We start from the raw sequence: 15,497 nt of genomic DNA, 5'->3' as shown, positions 1-15,497 counted from the left end.
GCTTTAATTGTTCTCGCGAGAGCCAAAAACTAAACGAGAACGTCGGGCAAAGACTCTTCCGGCGCGCCTTCTGAGCAGGGATTTGAAGATTGAAGAAAGATAGAGATAAGAAAAAGTGAAGAGGAGTTTATCCCGCTTGGATAGTGTGTTTTGACATTCTCTATTAAATGGAGGTCGTTTCTGTCCCCTTCTGAGCATTTAGAAAAAAACTATTAAATATACTATAATATAATACCATACGGATTTACTGGCTAAAGCTCATACTGTGTCTGTGTAATAATCTGCAGACTTTGTGATTCACATTTTGTGATGCAAAATGAAAGAGTAGCATTCTCCTATATGGATACTTATTTTTCTTTCTCAAACGGGCCTTAATTGTAAGAATTAAATATAAGAAAATGAAATGAAATGATTGGTTATGTAAACCTAAGTTTAAAAGTTTAATGAAACGGCCATCCAGTCTAGAATTACTTAAAGATTGTGTATGTCATCCTATAGGATTGTCTTTTGTTCAAGTTCCCATTGTCACTGCTCTATTGATATTATTATCCCTGTTCCCCTGATCCTGGCTCCACAAAGGCAAAAAACATTGTGCTACACCGCAATATATCACGTGACGCAATCGAGTTTGACACCCGAGGCCCTAGTTGATTCTAACTAATAAATAGATCTCAAAGAATCAAGTATCTGCCAACTTTTAACTCACCTTCAGCTATTGTGGGAAAAAAAGAGTGTATTTGATTTAGATGTACAAAATAATAGATCCACTTTAAGTCTTCACTATTTTGCTTTTGTCTACACTTCAAGTATCTTTACAGCATCCTCTGCCCTACACAGAATGGAGCTCATCTCAGAAAGATTTGATACTCTGAAGGTGATGGTGGAAATTCAACAATACCTGTTTTCAAGAGCATATTTGCATATGTTCAGAATACATATTTTCCTTAGCTGTTCTCTGTGCCATATCTAATGCTTAGAGCTAACTTCCTTACACAACAGCGTATATGGAGGGAACTTCATCAGAAATTATTTTCAAATTGAGAGTTCATTCTGCAACTATTGCAATCTCTAAGAAACTCACAATATTCTGCACTGTCTATGAGATTCTCAGTAATCCAAGTCCTGGTTTTCCCAAAGATGTTTTTTCAAGCGGCAATTGGACTTTTGTCAGTTGTCAAAAGTCCAGTTGCTGCTTGAAAAAGCACCTTTGGGACAATATTCTGTACTGTTACAATTACGGGATGTTAAGTCTAACAGGAATGCCTTTTGTCACTTACACAGTCTAGTCTTGATTTTTTTATACAGATTCGAATTTTTCTCTGTTCTTTCCATCTATTGTTAACTGCTTTATGTGATCATTGTTATTTTTTACAGTCTGGTCTATAACTGTACAGCAAGTACATAGAGACATAGGAAAATAGAAAAGTCATATGTCTTCAGGGTATTAATTCTATAATGATTGAAACTAGTGATTAAGCTATTGGATAACTACTGCGAAGATTCAAGAAATGGAAAATCATTGAGTGGCTTTAGATCAGTTATTCTCTCAATCCAACCTACTTCACAAATTCAATGCTAGAGAAATAAAATGAAGAGAGATCCCCCATGTAAGTTGCTTTTAGCTCTTGGAAGAAACTCTGAGTATAATTGTAATACAATGTAATATTTGGTTTTGGACTTTGAAAGTATAAATATAGTGAGTTGAAGAGGGTATTTCATGTCAATGTCTAAAAAATAGTTGTCAATTGATAGTAACTGATACAAAGTTAGTTATACAAATAACTAAGTTAAGATTAAAACATTTCTGCATGTTTTCCATTTCATTAGCTGGTTTGCTGGTGTGTAGTGCAATTGGAATGGGTAATAAAATATGAAGTTAATTGTAGCAGCAGTAATAAGCAAAAGGCAAAAGATTATTTTGTATCAGTTTAAGATGAAATAGTGGAATTTGTAATGAGAGGATTTGCTTGAAGGACAAACAAATGAGAACTATGAACCAGTGGGAACTTAGTAAATTTCATTTTTGCCCTTGGCCCATCATAAATCACCTTCCAACACAACACTGTCATTTCATGCCAACTTTATTTGCATAGGTTTTAATTATCTGAAATGGACGTTTTCCTCATTTTACAGAACAATTTGGTTAATGATCTTTATGTCATGATTTTCAACCAGATAGAGATGATAGGATGGGTGGCAAATACCCTTTAAGAGGCTTTTGTTGAAAATAATATATACTTCATTAACTCTTATTGAGCAGATGGTAATTTTAAAAATCTGGCCTAAATCTCAGTTTATGATTTTGGTGTGATGGAATATCTATTCCATTACCCATCTGCTAATTATTCCATTGTCCAGCTGCTGAACTCATGAACTAAGCAGCCAAGAGCAGTAAAGAATATTATATATATTCATTCAGATGTTTAATATTGTTCTAGCAATGAAAGACTAACATAATTTCTACGTGCTTGTTTATGAATAAACCCATTGAATCCAACAGGTCTTTTAAAATGCATGTTCTAAATGAAATAAAGGATTGCACATTTAGTTATCATCATTGATTATATATTTATCTTGGTACTTTTAACATTCATTTTAATTATATCTGCCAATCAGGATTTCGGCTTTTAACCTGAGAAATGGTGAAACACAACTCAAGCAGTGTAGTACATTAATATACACATTTTAATGTGCCAAAGGACAAATGATGGCTGGTGGAAAACCTCCAGTAATGGAGCGCCCACAACTTCTGAAGGCAAGCCTTCTACTGGTTAATTTGTTTTTTGTCCAAATTACTGCCAAAACAGCTGCATCAACGTTTGGTAATTAAGACAACTGGGAGGGAAAAAATCCAAAATTTTATTTTAGCACAATGTTCTGGAAAGTGTCTATTTATTTTCCCGCATAAGGATACAATTATACAATTAATTCTGATTTAGTTAGAGTGCGGGGTCTGGACTGTTAAAATTCAGATACAAATGTTAAGAAAAGCTTTGCTGCCGCCTCTGATCATCCGGAGTTTTGCAGCCCCATCTGCTATGAAATCAGCCTGAGACAAAAGATATTTTGAACCGATGTTTCCTAGGACCCAGCAGAGACGTCGGCAAAGGACCGATTCAAACGCGTCGTAGGTGACCAGGGATCTTCAGACTGCTGCAACCTCAGAGTGGGCGATCGCCATGAGTTTGGAAGCGCTTCGGTACCGCAGGGGATCCCTGCAGATTCTCAACCAGCTTCTGCTGCCTCATCAGACTCTCTATGAGGAAATAAGCAGCGTTCGCCAGGGCTGGGAGGCCATTCGGTCTATGAAGGTGCTGCCAAGGGGGGTGGGACAAGATAGCAATTACCGAGTTCAGCAAAAGAACGTTGCACGTGTATCTCTAAAAAGCACGGTAATCAGAGTCACCGCCACGTAGTACGGAGACACGTTGGTGTTACAAAGTCTCTGGAGAGTCTCTCAGATTCTGAATATTGACATAGATGAAGCTTTTGCGGAGTTAAAAGTCCCGCAAAGTTTAGAGTAAAAGTGAGGGCATATAAGGATTTTAGGCAACAGACAAAGAGTCATAGTTATGTTCATATCAGAAAGGCAAAGTAATCTTTCACTGCAGTTGAATCAATCCCAATTGGCTCCTATGGGGAACCAATATCCGCATTATCAGCCACAAGGGCAGTCTTCACAAAGCATGCTAATCTAAAGCCAACAAAGTATGTTTGGGTTTAATATGACATACAATAACTGTAAATCTCTTTGCAGGTGTATGCTTACTGTTACCTTACCGTATATTCAAACCACATCCAGGGTACTAAGTTTAAGCTACAAAAATCCCAACAGCCAGTAGTGGTAGCAAAACTGACTTTATGATGCGATCTATGAGGACCCAGATTGTTGGGGGCAATATGCTGACTGTGTAAACCACTTAGACAGAATGCTGTAAAGCACTATGAAGCGGTATAAAGTGCTATTGCTGTCTAATGATTGTTTAGAGTTGCGCAAACCCATAATAAGCCTTATGTAAGGCTTATTATGTGGTAGCCTTACATAAAGCAATATTCATATACCACATTAGAATAAAATAAGGCTTTGCATTGGATTATGGTTCATGTTTTATCCAAATTCAGCCATTGTGTAACAGATCTGCATTCAGGTAGTTCTTGATTTACAATAGTTGAACCAGTATTCAACTATTGTTGAATACTTTTTTTTTTTTTTTTGTTATCCTGGGCGAATATAATTCTTGTGATGGGACATGAGCAATGTAAAAGCAATTTGATTTTTTGGGAATTAAAAAATTATATTTCTCCTGATTCAGCCTTAAAATTGTATTTGCTTTTTTCGCAACCACCAATTTTGCTGAATGTTTTGAGTTTATTGATTGCTATTTTGTGTATTGATTACTATTCCAGTATCTCTTTCACAGGTACCATTTCTAAGCTACATATCCCTTATCCTATATCTGTGCAAGTTTATTATTAGAATAGTTCCAATATAGCCTACTTTCCATTTCTCTAACACTCGGTTTAGAAAGATATGCGGATGTTACATTATGCCCTTATTTATAAAGATTTACCTGACTTTGGTACCACCTTTGGGGGAAAGGGGATTTTTCTATTTTTACACCATGTATAGCCTGTGTAATGGTTTCAATTACATTGACCACCAGGGGGCAGTGGAAAACTACTTAATTTAAGTGACTAACTGCACTTGTATGTTAAAATCAATTTACAGGCAGTTCTTGCATACCCAGCATTTATTTAGCAATTTTTCAAAGTTACCAAGGTGTTGAAAAAGAAAACTTATGACCAGTTCTTGAAGTGTGGGTAACCAAAGTATGGTCATCTGATCATAATTTGGACACTTGGCAACTGGCCTGCACTTGTTGCAGCGTCCTGTGTTCAAGTGATCACCATTTGCAACTTTCTTTGCTGGCTACCCACAACGAAAGTCAATGGAAAAGCTGGTAAAGAAGGATGCAACTGACTGTGGTAAGTCGCTTACCTCCTGCCCTGCCTGGCAGTGTTGAATATGAAGTTCCGCGCTTTCTATGTGTTATTTTAAACTGAAAATAAATGTCTCTTCTTAGGTGCGAGGTGCTCCAGCCATTGCCATTATCGGTTGTCTGAGCTTGGCAGTGGAATTGCATAATAAAGGAAATGAAGAGCTGAGTTTGGGTAACCTGGAGATTTTTGTGTTGAACTCACTAAACTACTTAATAAGTGCCAGACCTACTGCTGTCAATATGGCCCGGGCAGCTCAGGAGCTGGGACATTTTGTCCAGCAGGAGGCAAAACATGAAGGGACTACTCCAGAGAGTTTAAGAGAAAGGTGAGGGTTCAAGACCCTATCTTCTTTCTTCCCCAAACTGTAAGCAAGAAACATGCAAGTTTGTGTAACCTCTTATTGTAGCGTGATCAACTGGGCAGAAGCGTTGCTGGACAAAGACCTGGAAGACAACAAAAGCATTGGGAAACATGGAGCTTGCCATCTCTTGCAACGGGTAGGGCAGGACAAAGTGAGAGTCCTGACTCACTGCAATACTGGCTCATTGGCCACTGCTGGTTATGGCACTGCACTTGGTAAGTGGCATCTCTCTGCATTCAAGAAGCATTACAATTTCTGTTTTTTGTGACAAAAGGGTAAGAGAGTATGGTAATATAGGTAGACCTTAACTTACAACCATATTTGGGACCAGAATTTCCATTGCTAAGCAAGATGGTTGGAAATTGCTATGCCTTGGATGCTTCTGGATTGAAAGGATCAGCCAGCTATAAGCAGTTGTCCAGGGAATGCTCAAGTGTATTAATAGCACATATTCTTTTGGGAGGCTCCTTTTATGTTTTTATGTTGTTTTAGGTCATACAGTATGACATAATTTTTGTCACTTTGTGTCATATAGTATGCCTTATTTTAATTGTGATGTTTCTGACACAAATAAACAAACAAGCAAGACAGTTAAGTGACCTTTTTTGTCATAGTTCTTAAGAAAATCACTGCAGTTGTTAAAAGAGTTCTGTTGCCAAATGAATCTAGATTTCTCCATTGACTTTGCTGTTTGGAAGGTTGCAAATAGTGATCACATGACCCTAGGATGCTGCAACCATTGTAAATACATACCAATTGCCAAGCCTTTTGAATTTTGATCACATGATGCTGTAGTGGTCGTAAGTGCAAGTACTGGTTGTAAAAGATGTCACCTCTTATAACAGCCTTCCTCACTATTCCAAGTTTGCTAGGATTTCAGCTGAAGGAAGACTTCAAATTGCTTGGTATGTTGACAGCTTGTAGCTTTTTATATAGTCTTGTTATTTTGACTTGGTTGTAACATTGATCCATAGGTATCATTCGCTCGTTACATGCCATGGGCTGTCTGGAGCATGTTTACTGCACTGAAACACGGCCATATAATCAGGGGGCCCGGCTGACTGCTTATGAATTAGTATATGAGAAGGTGCCTTCAACACTCATTGCTGATAGCATGGCCTCCTTGGCAATGAAAGAAAAAAAGATATCAGGTAGATGTCTTGATTTCTTCTTTTTCTGCATTACTGCTGTCCTTTCTAGATATCATGCTAGGAAATGAGTACACATATGAGTCAATGGCTGGCCAAGAGGTCAAGTTGTTAAGGAAGATGGTGTTCAGGTCCCTTAGCAATACCGATGTCTTGGTAATGGGCATTCTATTTAGTTGGATAATAAACAAATCTAAAAGCCATTAAAAGCTTAGTTACAGCCTTCAGTATTCCTTGGTAGAATACTTAGTGTATATGATTAGTGGCAGCGCTAATCATATACAAACGTGGAAAAGAAAATCTTGTTGGAAGGAAGAACATATGGAAGTCAGACTTGAAAGCAATGTTTGTTATGTAGGAGTCTCAGTTTGAATCTCTAATTTCACTTAAAAGGATTTCAGATGAAAGGACAGAGAAAACCATACTTGAAATTCTGGGAGGGCTGCTGCTACTATGAATATAAAAATATATGGCTTACTTCTGTGAAAGGCATAGTTCTGTTTTCTGTATGCTGATCCCTAATTATATTTTCTTACTGAATAGCCTACCCTGTTTCCCCAAAAATTAGACATCCCCTGATAATAAGCTCAATCGGGCTTTTGAGTGCATGCACTAGAATAAGCCCCCCCACCCCCCAAACACATGCACAGCCGTCCCCGCCATTTTCTCTGGTTAGGGTTAGGAAGACAGAGCTGGAAAGCAGGTAAGATGGCAAGAGGAACCCTGTCTTGCTCCACGTGCCCAAAAATAATAAGACCTTCCCAAAAATAAGGCCAAGTGCTTATTTTGGGGTTCAAAAAAATATAAGACAGGGTCTTATTTTCAGGGAAACATGGTAATACATGCAACATCCCAAGTCATCATCTGACTTAAGTTTTAGCATATGTATTGTGTGAACCCAACCGATAGGAATTTAATCAACAAGCCTTACTTAAACCATGGCTTCAACCCAGTTTAACCAAAATTTCTACAGTCCCAATAAACTCTAGGACAGTGATGGCTAACCTTTTCTGGGCCGAATGCCCAAAGCGTGTGTGAATGAATGCGTGAGAACCCCCCAAATGCAATGCATGCACAGCCCCTGTGCATGCGCCCCAGTGCATGCGGGCACACCCCCTGTAAGTGTACCCCAGGCATGCATGTGCGCCCTCACTCATGTCCCGTATGCACGCGGGACATACTTTGGGACATACAGGTTTTAGCATTAGGCTTTTAATTGTCATTGTCCTTCTTTTTTTAATCCAGCTGTCATTGTGGGAGCAGACAGGGTTGTTGCCAATGGAGACACTGCCAATAAAATTGGTACTTATCAGCTGGCAATTGCTGCAAGATACCATGGGATTCCCTTCTATGTGGCAGCCCCCAGCACTTCCTGTGACTTGCAATTAAAACATGGAGGGGAGATCATTATTGAGGAGCGGCCAAGCCAGGAACTGACAGACATCAATGCTGTACGAATTGCAGCACCAGGTAGCAAAACATTGGAAGGTTATATGTAAACAAAGGTGGTTTGTAAAGAAAGGAGACATGATAGAATATTAATATTTTCAGTACTATTTGAAATCAGCGATCTAACAATGGCTACCTCCGTTTACATAAATCTAGATGATGTATATATTTTGAGCAAGTTGTCATTGATCAAGAAAATGTATTCTATCTTGAATCTCCTTGGATACATGACAGTCTAGTAAGCTATTATCTACTTTTTGAAGAATGACAATTGATTATGAAAATTTAGTCCAAAGTTTCTTGAAGGACATCAAGTTGCCTACCATTGTCTGTATAATTTTTTTTAGTCTTAAAGCATCTAGATATCCTTTTTGCATCTTCTCTTTTTAGAGATGCTTGTTTCCCATTTTAAAATTACATAACATTATCCATAACATTATCATTAATGAAATAACTACATCTGTTATATAACACTAATGGAACAGCACATATACTTTCTTTCTTCCTAGGCATTGGTGTTTGGAATCCAGCCTTTGATGTCACTCCTCATGAACTGATAACTGGTGGTATTGTCACTGAGTTTGGGGTCTTTCCTCCTGCTGAACTTCAGGCAGCCCTGACACGGGAAGTGTATAAAATATAAAGAACCTGAGTTAAGTTGTTTCAGATAGGGTGTGAATCTAATTTTCAACAATTGTTACTAGGGCTTCTTTCCCTAATCTGCAATGTTTCCAGATGTTTGGAATGCAGAATTTTGTACAACTGAAAATTGTAGTTCCAGTACCTCTGAATACCACTGGGATTTGGGGAAATTGTTCTAGAAACTTTTGATTTTGATGGGAATGCTTGATATTTCTGCAAATTCAGCAAATTAAATAATGTTTGTTTCTTGAGTTTCATCTACTTTGGCTTTGTGAAGGTTGCTTGGTTTTGGAATTTTTGAGTCATACTATGACATATAATTTTTCTTTGACTTCAATATGTATAGTATAATTTTTTATCTGAATCATTTTTCATTTGTTGCTTAGATCTCTTTATTGACATTCTACTATGTATTCATTGCCCTGGTGGCACAGTGGTTAGAATGCAATATTGCAGGCTAACTCTGCTCACAGGAGTTCGGTCCTGACAGGGGCTCAAAGTTGAGTCAGCCTTCCATCCTTCAGAAGACTGTAAAATGATGACCTGGATGTTGGGGGCAATATGCTGACATTGTAAACCACTTAGAGAGTGCTGTAAAGCATTGTGAAGCAATATATAAGTCTAAGTACTATTGCTAATGCACCATTTTCAAAACTGTTCTTAAGGTCCTTTGGTGTTGTATTTCATATGATTTTAATCTTATGACAACAGTTTTCTGCAGCATTGCCTTCCAACGTAGGAGTTTTGTACCAGAAAATCTTTTGCAATACATTTTATGTAAACCTTATCTTGGTAGATATAAAAGTATGACCCTCTACTGATCTCTCTATTGTGGAAGAGGCAAGGAAATTCAAAAACAATAGCCTGACATAATAAGGTTCATGGCAGAGGTCACCATTGCATTACTTCTGCTTTACTTTCAGTAGGGTAACTGTTTAGGGTCAATGTACATGACAAATATAAGTTGTGAATGTATGACATGACATTTAAGTTCCTTCTTGACTACCTCAGATCTTGCAAGCTGATTCTTGTTTTCATTTTCTGTTCTTTAGACAAAATTCATTCCTCACAACAGGCCATGTATTTGTCATTACTTTTCATCAGAATAAGCTATGCTATTTTGAAATGAAAATTGGGTGCAGAAGGAGAAAGATAAAACTTCAGAGCAGTGGAATGGGATAAAGTTTCTATTGTAACAAATAAAAATTAAAAACAAAGACAAGAATTGTTTTGAATGAATATTGCTTAAATACAAAAGTATGATGAGAATGTAAGAAGTTTATTAAGGTAGACTGAATAATTGCAAATTGAAATTCAACACACATACACATACATATATACATACACACGAAAAATGAAAGGGTTGAAAGAAAGAGAAAGACTTAAAATATGATGATTCTCAAAATCAAAAGTTAATGAGATCAAAAAAGAAAAAAGTGATAAATCGAAAGCTCCAAAGACAGTTCATGACACAATGTATGGACGTAGTGGAAGAAAAGATAGTTTGCAAGTATAGAAAAGTATGGAGAAGAAAAATAGAATAGAATAGAATAGAATAGAATAGAATAGAATAGAATAGAATAGAATAGAATAGAATAGAATAGAATAGAATAGAATTCTTTATTGGCCAAGTGTGATTGGACACACAAGGAATTTGTCTTTGGTGCATATGCTCTCAGTTTACATAAAAAGACAAGATACATTCATCAAGAATCATAAGGTACAACACTTAATGATAATCATAGGGTACAAAGCATTCAAATCATACTAGGAAACATCAATATAAATTGTAAGGATACAAGCAACAAAGTTACAGTCATGCAGTCATAAGTGGGAGGAGATAGTATTAGTGTTAACTAGATTTAGTTAGATTTTCTTTCATTTTCTCTTTTATTTCTTTTCTGAAGTATTTCCTACTCCTTTTCTGTTCCTTGAGTAACACTGATAATCCCAAAGGAAATTGTGTGATGATGCATATGAATATGAACACTGCTCATATTTGACTTAATAAGGAGATATAAACAAAAGCATGAATAAATAAAAGCATATACCAGAAAGTGCGTTGATCCATAAACATGATCAAAATAGATAGAAGTTTAATCTATCTTCTGTCAATGATGCTGTTAGAATTACTGTGATTATGTATTGAAATGCTTTGAACTCTTCAAAGATTCTGTTCCTTAACTGTTTTAATACAGCAGAATTAATGCTGAAATGAAAATGGACAACCTCATATAGAAAGGAAGGATCTGTGGGGGTCTGTATAGGTATGGGCCATTTTAATTGGACAGAATGAAAACAATAATAGTTCATGCCCATAAATCTGTTTTTTCTAAAGCATTTAAATTTCCTAGGGCTTCAGAATCTATATAGGAGATTTTAAATTTGCAACTAATCATTTTCCAAAAGTATAGCTCAAAGGAATCTAAATTTAACTTACTGGGGGAAAAAAAGAGATTATGTTAGCTTTGATTGACTATAATTTTCAGCAGCTGCAGATCTAACCCTATTTTTAAAAAATGCTGCATCAATTAAATGAACTGAATTTGAAGTTATGACTGCTGTAGTAGAGCTGATCACTACCTGTGTAAATGTTCTGTATAGTTTGGTTGCGTTTGACTGACCCTAATGATTTTTTATTTCACCAATTCACAGATGGGTTCTTGACGTACTGTGTTCATGAAAAATCCTAATGTGAAAATTTGCTTAAGGTCAGGATAATTTAAATAGGCTGTCAAGAGAAGCTTTTAGAAAACCCAGTATGTGACTCTAATCTGCAAGAATTCTCATTAGGTATGCCTTATATTAAGACATTGATTTTTGGCTCTGTTCCTTCAAGTGGAAAGTTCCTCTTTCATCAATGTGGATGGTGGGTATATTAAAAATAATTTCTCTCTCTGGATGTTGTAATGCCTATTTAATGGTCTTGTTGGAAAGGTTAAAACCAATTATTGTTGTGATCTTTTTCCTGCTGGCATTTCCATTGTGTATCATGGGTCAAACAATTAGCAACTATAAAAACCTTCATTGTAGAATGCTGTTCTTGTTCTATCTATGTATCAAGAGCAAATTAACATTTTTTTTTCATTAAAATGAATTCCCTAAGATTAGGTTATTGTTATGGCTTCGTAACATTTACTACAAAATGTACCATTTCTAATCCACATGGAAATAAATTATTCTTTATTCCAACTATTGCCGAATATTTATTTTAACCACAACAGGAAGCTATGTGGGTTGTAATGGCCAGAAAAGGCAGGGACTTGGACATTCATATGTAGCAGAAATTATTAAAAAAAAGAAAACTATAGCTTTATAAAAGTATTGATTTTATTTAATTTGTACAAAATCCATCTTTTCTTTCAGAAAATGTACTTTTGATTTCCTTCTTTCCTTGTCTAGTTTGGGATTCTTCAAATGGGACAAAAATGTCTTGTATTTGTTTAATTAAAATAATATCTTTTAAAATATCCTATTTATTTTGTACTTTTGTCTTTGGATCTAAAACTATGTTTTTTTGGCACTAGGTGGCATCTGAACTCTGTCCATTGTTTTAAAATGATTTCTGCAGGTGGAAGAATAAAATAGTTTGCTATTGTTTGTTTTTATTTGATTTACTGTAAAGTCATTTTGACAATAAATTTGATGAGCCTAATATATTTTATTTATTATTACTATTATTTATATATTGTTCATTGCTTGTGGCTATTCTTTCTACAGCTTTCTTTCTTTGGGGGACAAGACACTTAGTTTGATCAGAGTTTTGTTTGTTGTCTCCTCCTTCACTTATCTGTTGATTAAACTGGAGGTTGTTTGAAATAGTAAAACTTCAAACTTCTCTTTGAGAATTTGTTTCAAGCAATTTCTGGTTATAATGGTTATTAACATTAACTGTTATTCAGGTATCAAGAAAACATCAGTGTTACTTTAGACAGATATTTTGCTGCTAGGGAGACTCTTTGCCCCAATTTATTTTTTAAAAGATATAAAAATAAAGAGGAAGCTACTAATGACAGTCTGAGTCATACACATGATTCAAGATTCCAGCTGTCATTTATAAAGCTTTACATGGCACAGAGCAAAATATTTGCAGGCATACCTTTCTCCTATTCTTTATGTTTGCCCTACCAGACTTAGCAGTGGCAGCATGTTCTGGGTTTTTTCCTTTGAACAGGACTATACAAATTGGCAGAATAGAATAGAATAGAATAGAATAGAATAGAATAGAATAGAATAGAATAGAATAGAATAGAATAGAATAGAATAATAGAGTTGGAAGGGACCTTGGAGGTCTTCTAATCCCCCTGCTCAGGAAACCCTATACTCATGATGGCGAACCTATGGCATGCGTGCTGGAAGTGGCACACAGAACCATCTCTCTGGGCATGCCAGCCATTGCCTGTTGGTCTTCCGGGTTCCTGCGCGTACATGCCAGCTGGTCTTTTCATGTGCAGTAGCGTCGGAAACCGGAAGAGCAGCTCCCTGGTGTGCATGCTGCCAGTTTCCGGGGCGTGCATGCCACTGGCCAGCTGGTCTTCGCGTGTGCATGTGTGACAGAAACCAGAAGACCAAGCGATGGGCGCGCATTCTGAGACTGGAAGCTCAGTTTCCCGGTGCGCATTTCTGGTTTCCGGCGCTCCCACACATACATGCCAGGAAGCTGCTCTTCCGGTTTCTAGTGATCCCCTGTGTGCGCGCACACTCCTGTTTTGGCACTCAGTGCCGAAAAGATTCGCCGACACCGAAAACCAGACAAATGGTTGTCCAATCTCTTCTTAAAAACTTCCAGTGTTGTAGCATTCACAACCTCTGTAGGTAAGTTGTTATACTGATTAATTGTTCTAACTGTCAGGAAATTTCTCCTTAGTTTTAAGTTGCTTCCCTCCTTGATTAGTTTCCACCCAATGCTTCTTGTCCTACCCTCAGGTGCTTTGGAGAATAGCTTGACTCCCTCTTCTTTGTGGCAACCCCTGAGATATTGAAACACTGCTATCATGTCAACCCTAGTCCTTCTTTTCATAAGACTAGACATATCCAGTTCCAGCAACTGTTCTTTATATGTTTTAGCCTCCAGTCCCAAATAAGTAAATAAAAATAAAGTGCAAGTTTTTGATGCATCCTAGCTCCTGATCTTGTTTCTGTTTCTGTTTAACTGTTTCTAAATGGTTTTAATTGTTAATTTTATTGTGTTTTGCAAAAAGTCACACTTGTGAGATCAGTGGCCATATAAATTTTATAAAATTAAATAAATATTGTTGGACCCAGAAGTTATGCCTTTTGGATGGCAACATTTTCCTTCTAGAACAGCATCTCTCTGGAAAGTAGAATGTTGTTAGCCTTTTGAACAGCCAGGCTTTGTTTCCCCAGATATTTGGACAAAAAGATGAGTAAGCTGTGCTGCTAATGCAGTTTTTGTGATTTGGACTTTATTGCTTTAATCATGGATACCTAGTTTATGTGTAGTTCTTGTTTTAATCCTTGGACACTACCCTCAATCATGGTCTTGAGATGGGCAACCGTATAAATAATTTAAACAAAATAAGTAATCTGTCTTTCCAATACAGTTCTAGCAGTATTTATTCAGAATAAGATAGTGAAGTATGACAATAGGCTGAACCAATAAAGAAAATTGGAAAGAAAGTTTAGAATGAAGAGGAATACTCTCTGTGTAGAAAGTGCCGAACAATCCCTACATTACAAATAGAAGACTGCATCTGTTGACAGAAGGATGTTCATATAGTCATCAGTTAAACTTGGCTTGAAAAAGAACTTAGCTACATTGTTTGGCAGCCATTTTATGAGAGTATCCCTAACATATAAAAATTCCACTCACTCAAATAGGTCAAAGGCTCCTGGTTTTAAGATTTCGTAATAATAAATCACTCTAGTTAATAATGGAAATTCATGTTCTCAATCCCCTTCAGGCAATGTCACAGGAAATGGAATCTGTAGGCTTGAGGCTTGTTCTCATAATGGTAAATTATAGCTGTTCATGGTAGATGAACATAACCATTTTTTTCATTAAAGTTCCAAGAAGTTCAAAATTATGACAAAAATTGGTGGAAGTTGAACACCTTTGTCTTGAAGCCAAAGAAGAGGCAGAGAATCAATCTTGAAATATAGATTCTTACTTGGGTTTTTTAAATGGAACTATATGTCACTGTTAATGTAGTCCACAAAGAAAAGTTTGTTTTAACCTTGATACCATGTATTTAGTTTAACAATTCTGAACACCTTGTAAAATCATCAAAGCCCTTTGATTTAGCTGATCTTTGCATTAACTAGTAGATGACAATCTGTAGAACAATATCAGCGAGATTTTTTTTTACTGGTGAATATTTAACACATCTTTAGAGCTTAACAATGTACAATAAAAGTTCAGCTCTCTTGTTAATTTTCTGTTAGATTGCTTGTCCTGATTTCTGAGCAGTGTAGGTGTATGCTAAATTATCTTCCCTCCAATTGTTCTAAATAGAACATGATTAAAATGGGACTGAATTTCAAATAATTAAAGGAAAAAAAGCCCTGAGTATAAAGTGTAGGTGCAATCAGTACCTAGAGATTAACTATAGTCTATACAGTAATCAGAAATGGATGAGAGCAAGAGTTCATTAAACTATCTTTCCTACATTCTGAAAGACCATAATTTACAATTGTCTATAATTCACATTCACTAGTTAAGACAATAGAATAACATAAATCTTTTTTGTGTGGGTGTGCTGCTGCATTCTTTAAAAGGCGATGGATATCAGCAGCCAGATGGGCAACGATAGGTATGAGAAAGAGATTTGTGAAAAGACAAGTCACACATCTGTGAGGTAAAAAAGGTGGGATAAAAAGCTGAATTGGGACAGAATCAAGACTGAATGATTTGATCATACTAAGAAATGAATAGC

The 15,497-nt window shown here is 36.4% G+C and overlaps 1 protein-coding gene across 1 annotated transcript; it reads left to right on the top strand.

Moving 5' to 3' along the window:
• The first annotated feature begins 3,179 nt into the window (after window positions 1-3,179).
• MRI1 (methylthioribose-1-phosphate isomerase 1) lies at window positions 3,180-8,602 on the top strand. The gene is made up of 6 exons (XM_070945938.1): window positions 3,180-3,311; window positions 5,085-5,326; window positions 5,408-5,577; window positions 6,337-6,513; window positions 7,756-7,980; window positions 8,469-8,602. Exons 1-6 carry the CDS (start codon window positions 3,180-3,182, stop codon window positions 8,600-8,602), a joined length of 1,080 nt encoding a protein of 359 aa, XP_070802039.1.
• Window positions 8,603-15,497: the final 6,895 nt, after the last annotated feature.

Source organism: Pituophis catenifer, unplaced genomic scaffold (genome assembly GCF_029215685.1).
Source record: "Pituophis catenifer annectens isolate HBS135680 unplaced genomic scaffold, rPitCat1.0.hap2 SCAF_6, whole genome shotgun sequence".
NCBI lineage: Eukaryota > Metazoa > Chordata > Lepidosauria > Squamata > Colubridae > Pituophis > Pituophis catenifer.
Note: the sequence above shows the minus strand (reverse complement) of the source record. Positions and strands in the feature narration are given on the sequence as shown.

Excerpts from the sequence above, each read along its gene's own strand:
- MRI1 (XM_070945938.1), top strand. The coding sequence starts at position 3,180 with ATGAGTTTGGAAGCGCTTCGGTACCGCAGGGGATCCCTGCAGATTCTC. Across the intron at positions 5,327-5,407 it reads CCAGAGAGTTTAAGAGAAAG|CGTGATCAACTGGGCAGAAG; the intron begins GTGAGGGTTCAA and ends CTCTTATTGTAG. Across the intron at positions 5,578-6,336 it reads TGGTTATGGCACTGCACTTG|GTATCATTCGCTCGTTACAT; the intron begins GTAAGTGGCATC and ends ATTGATCCATAG.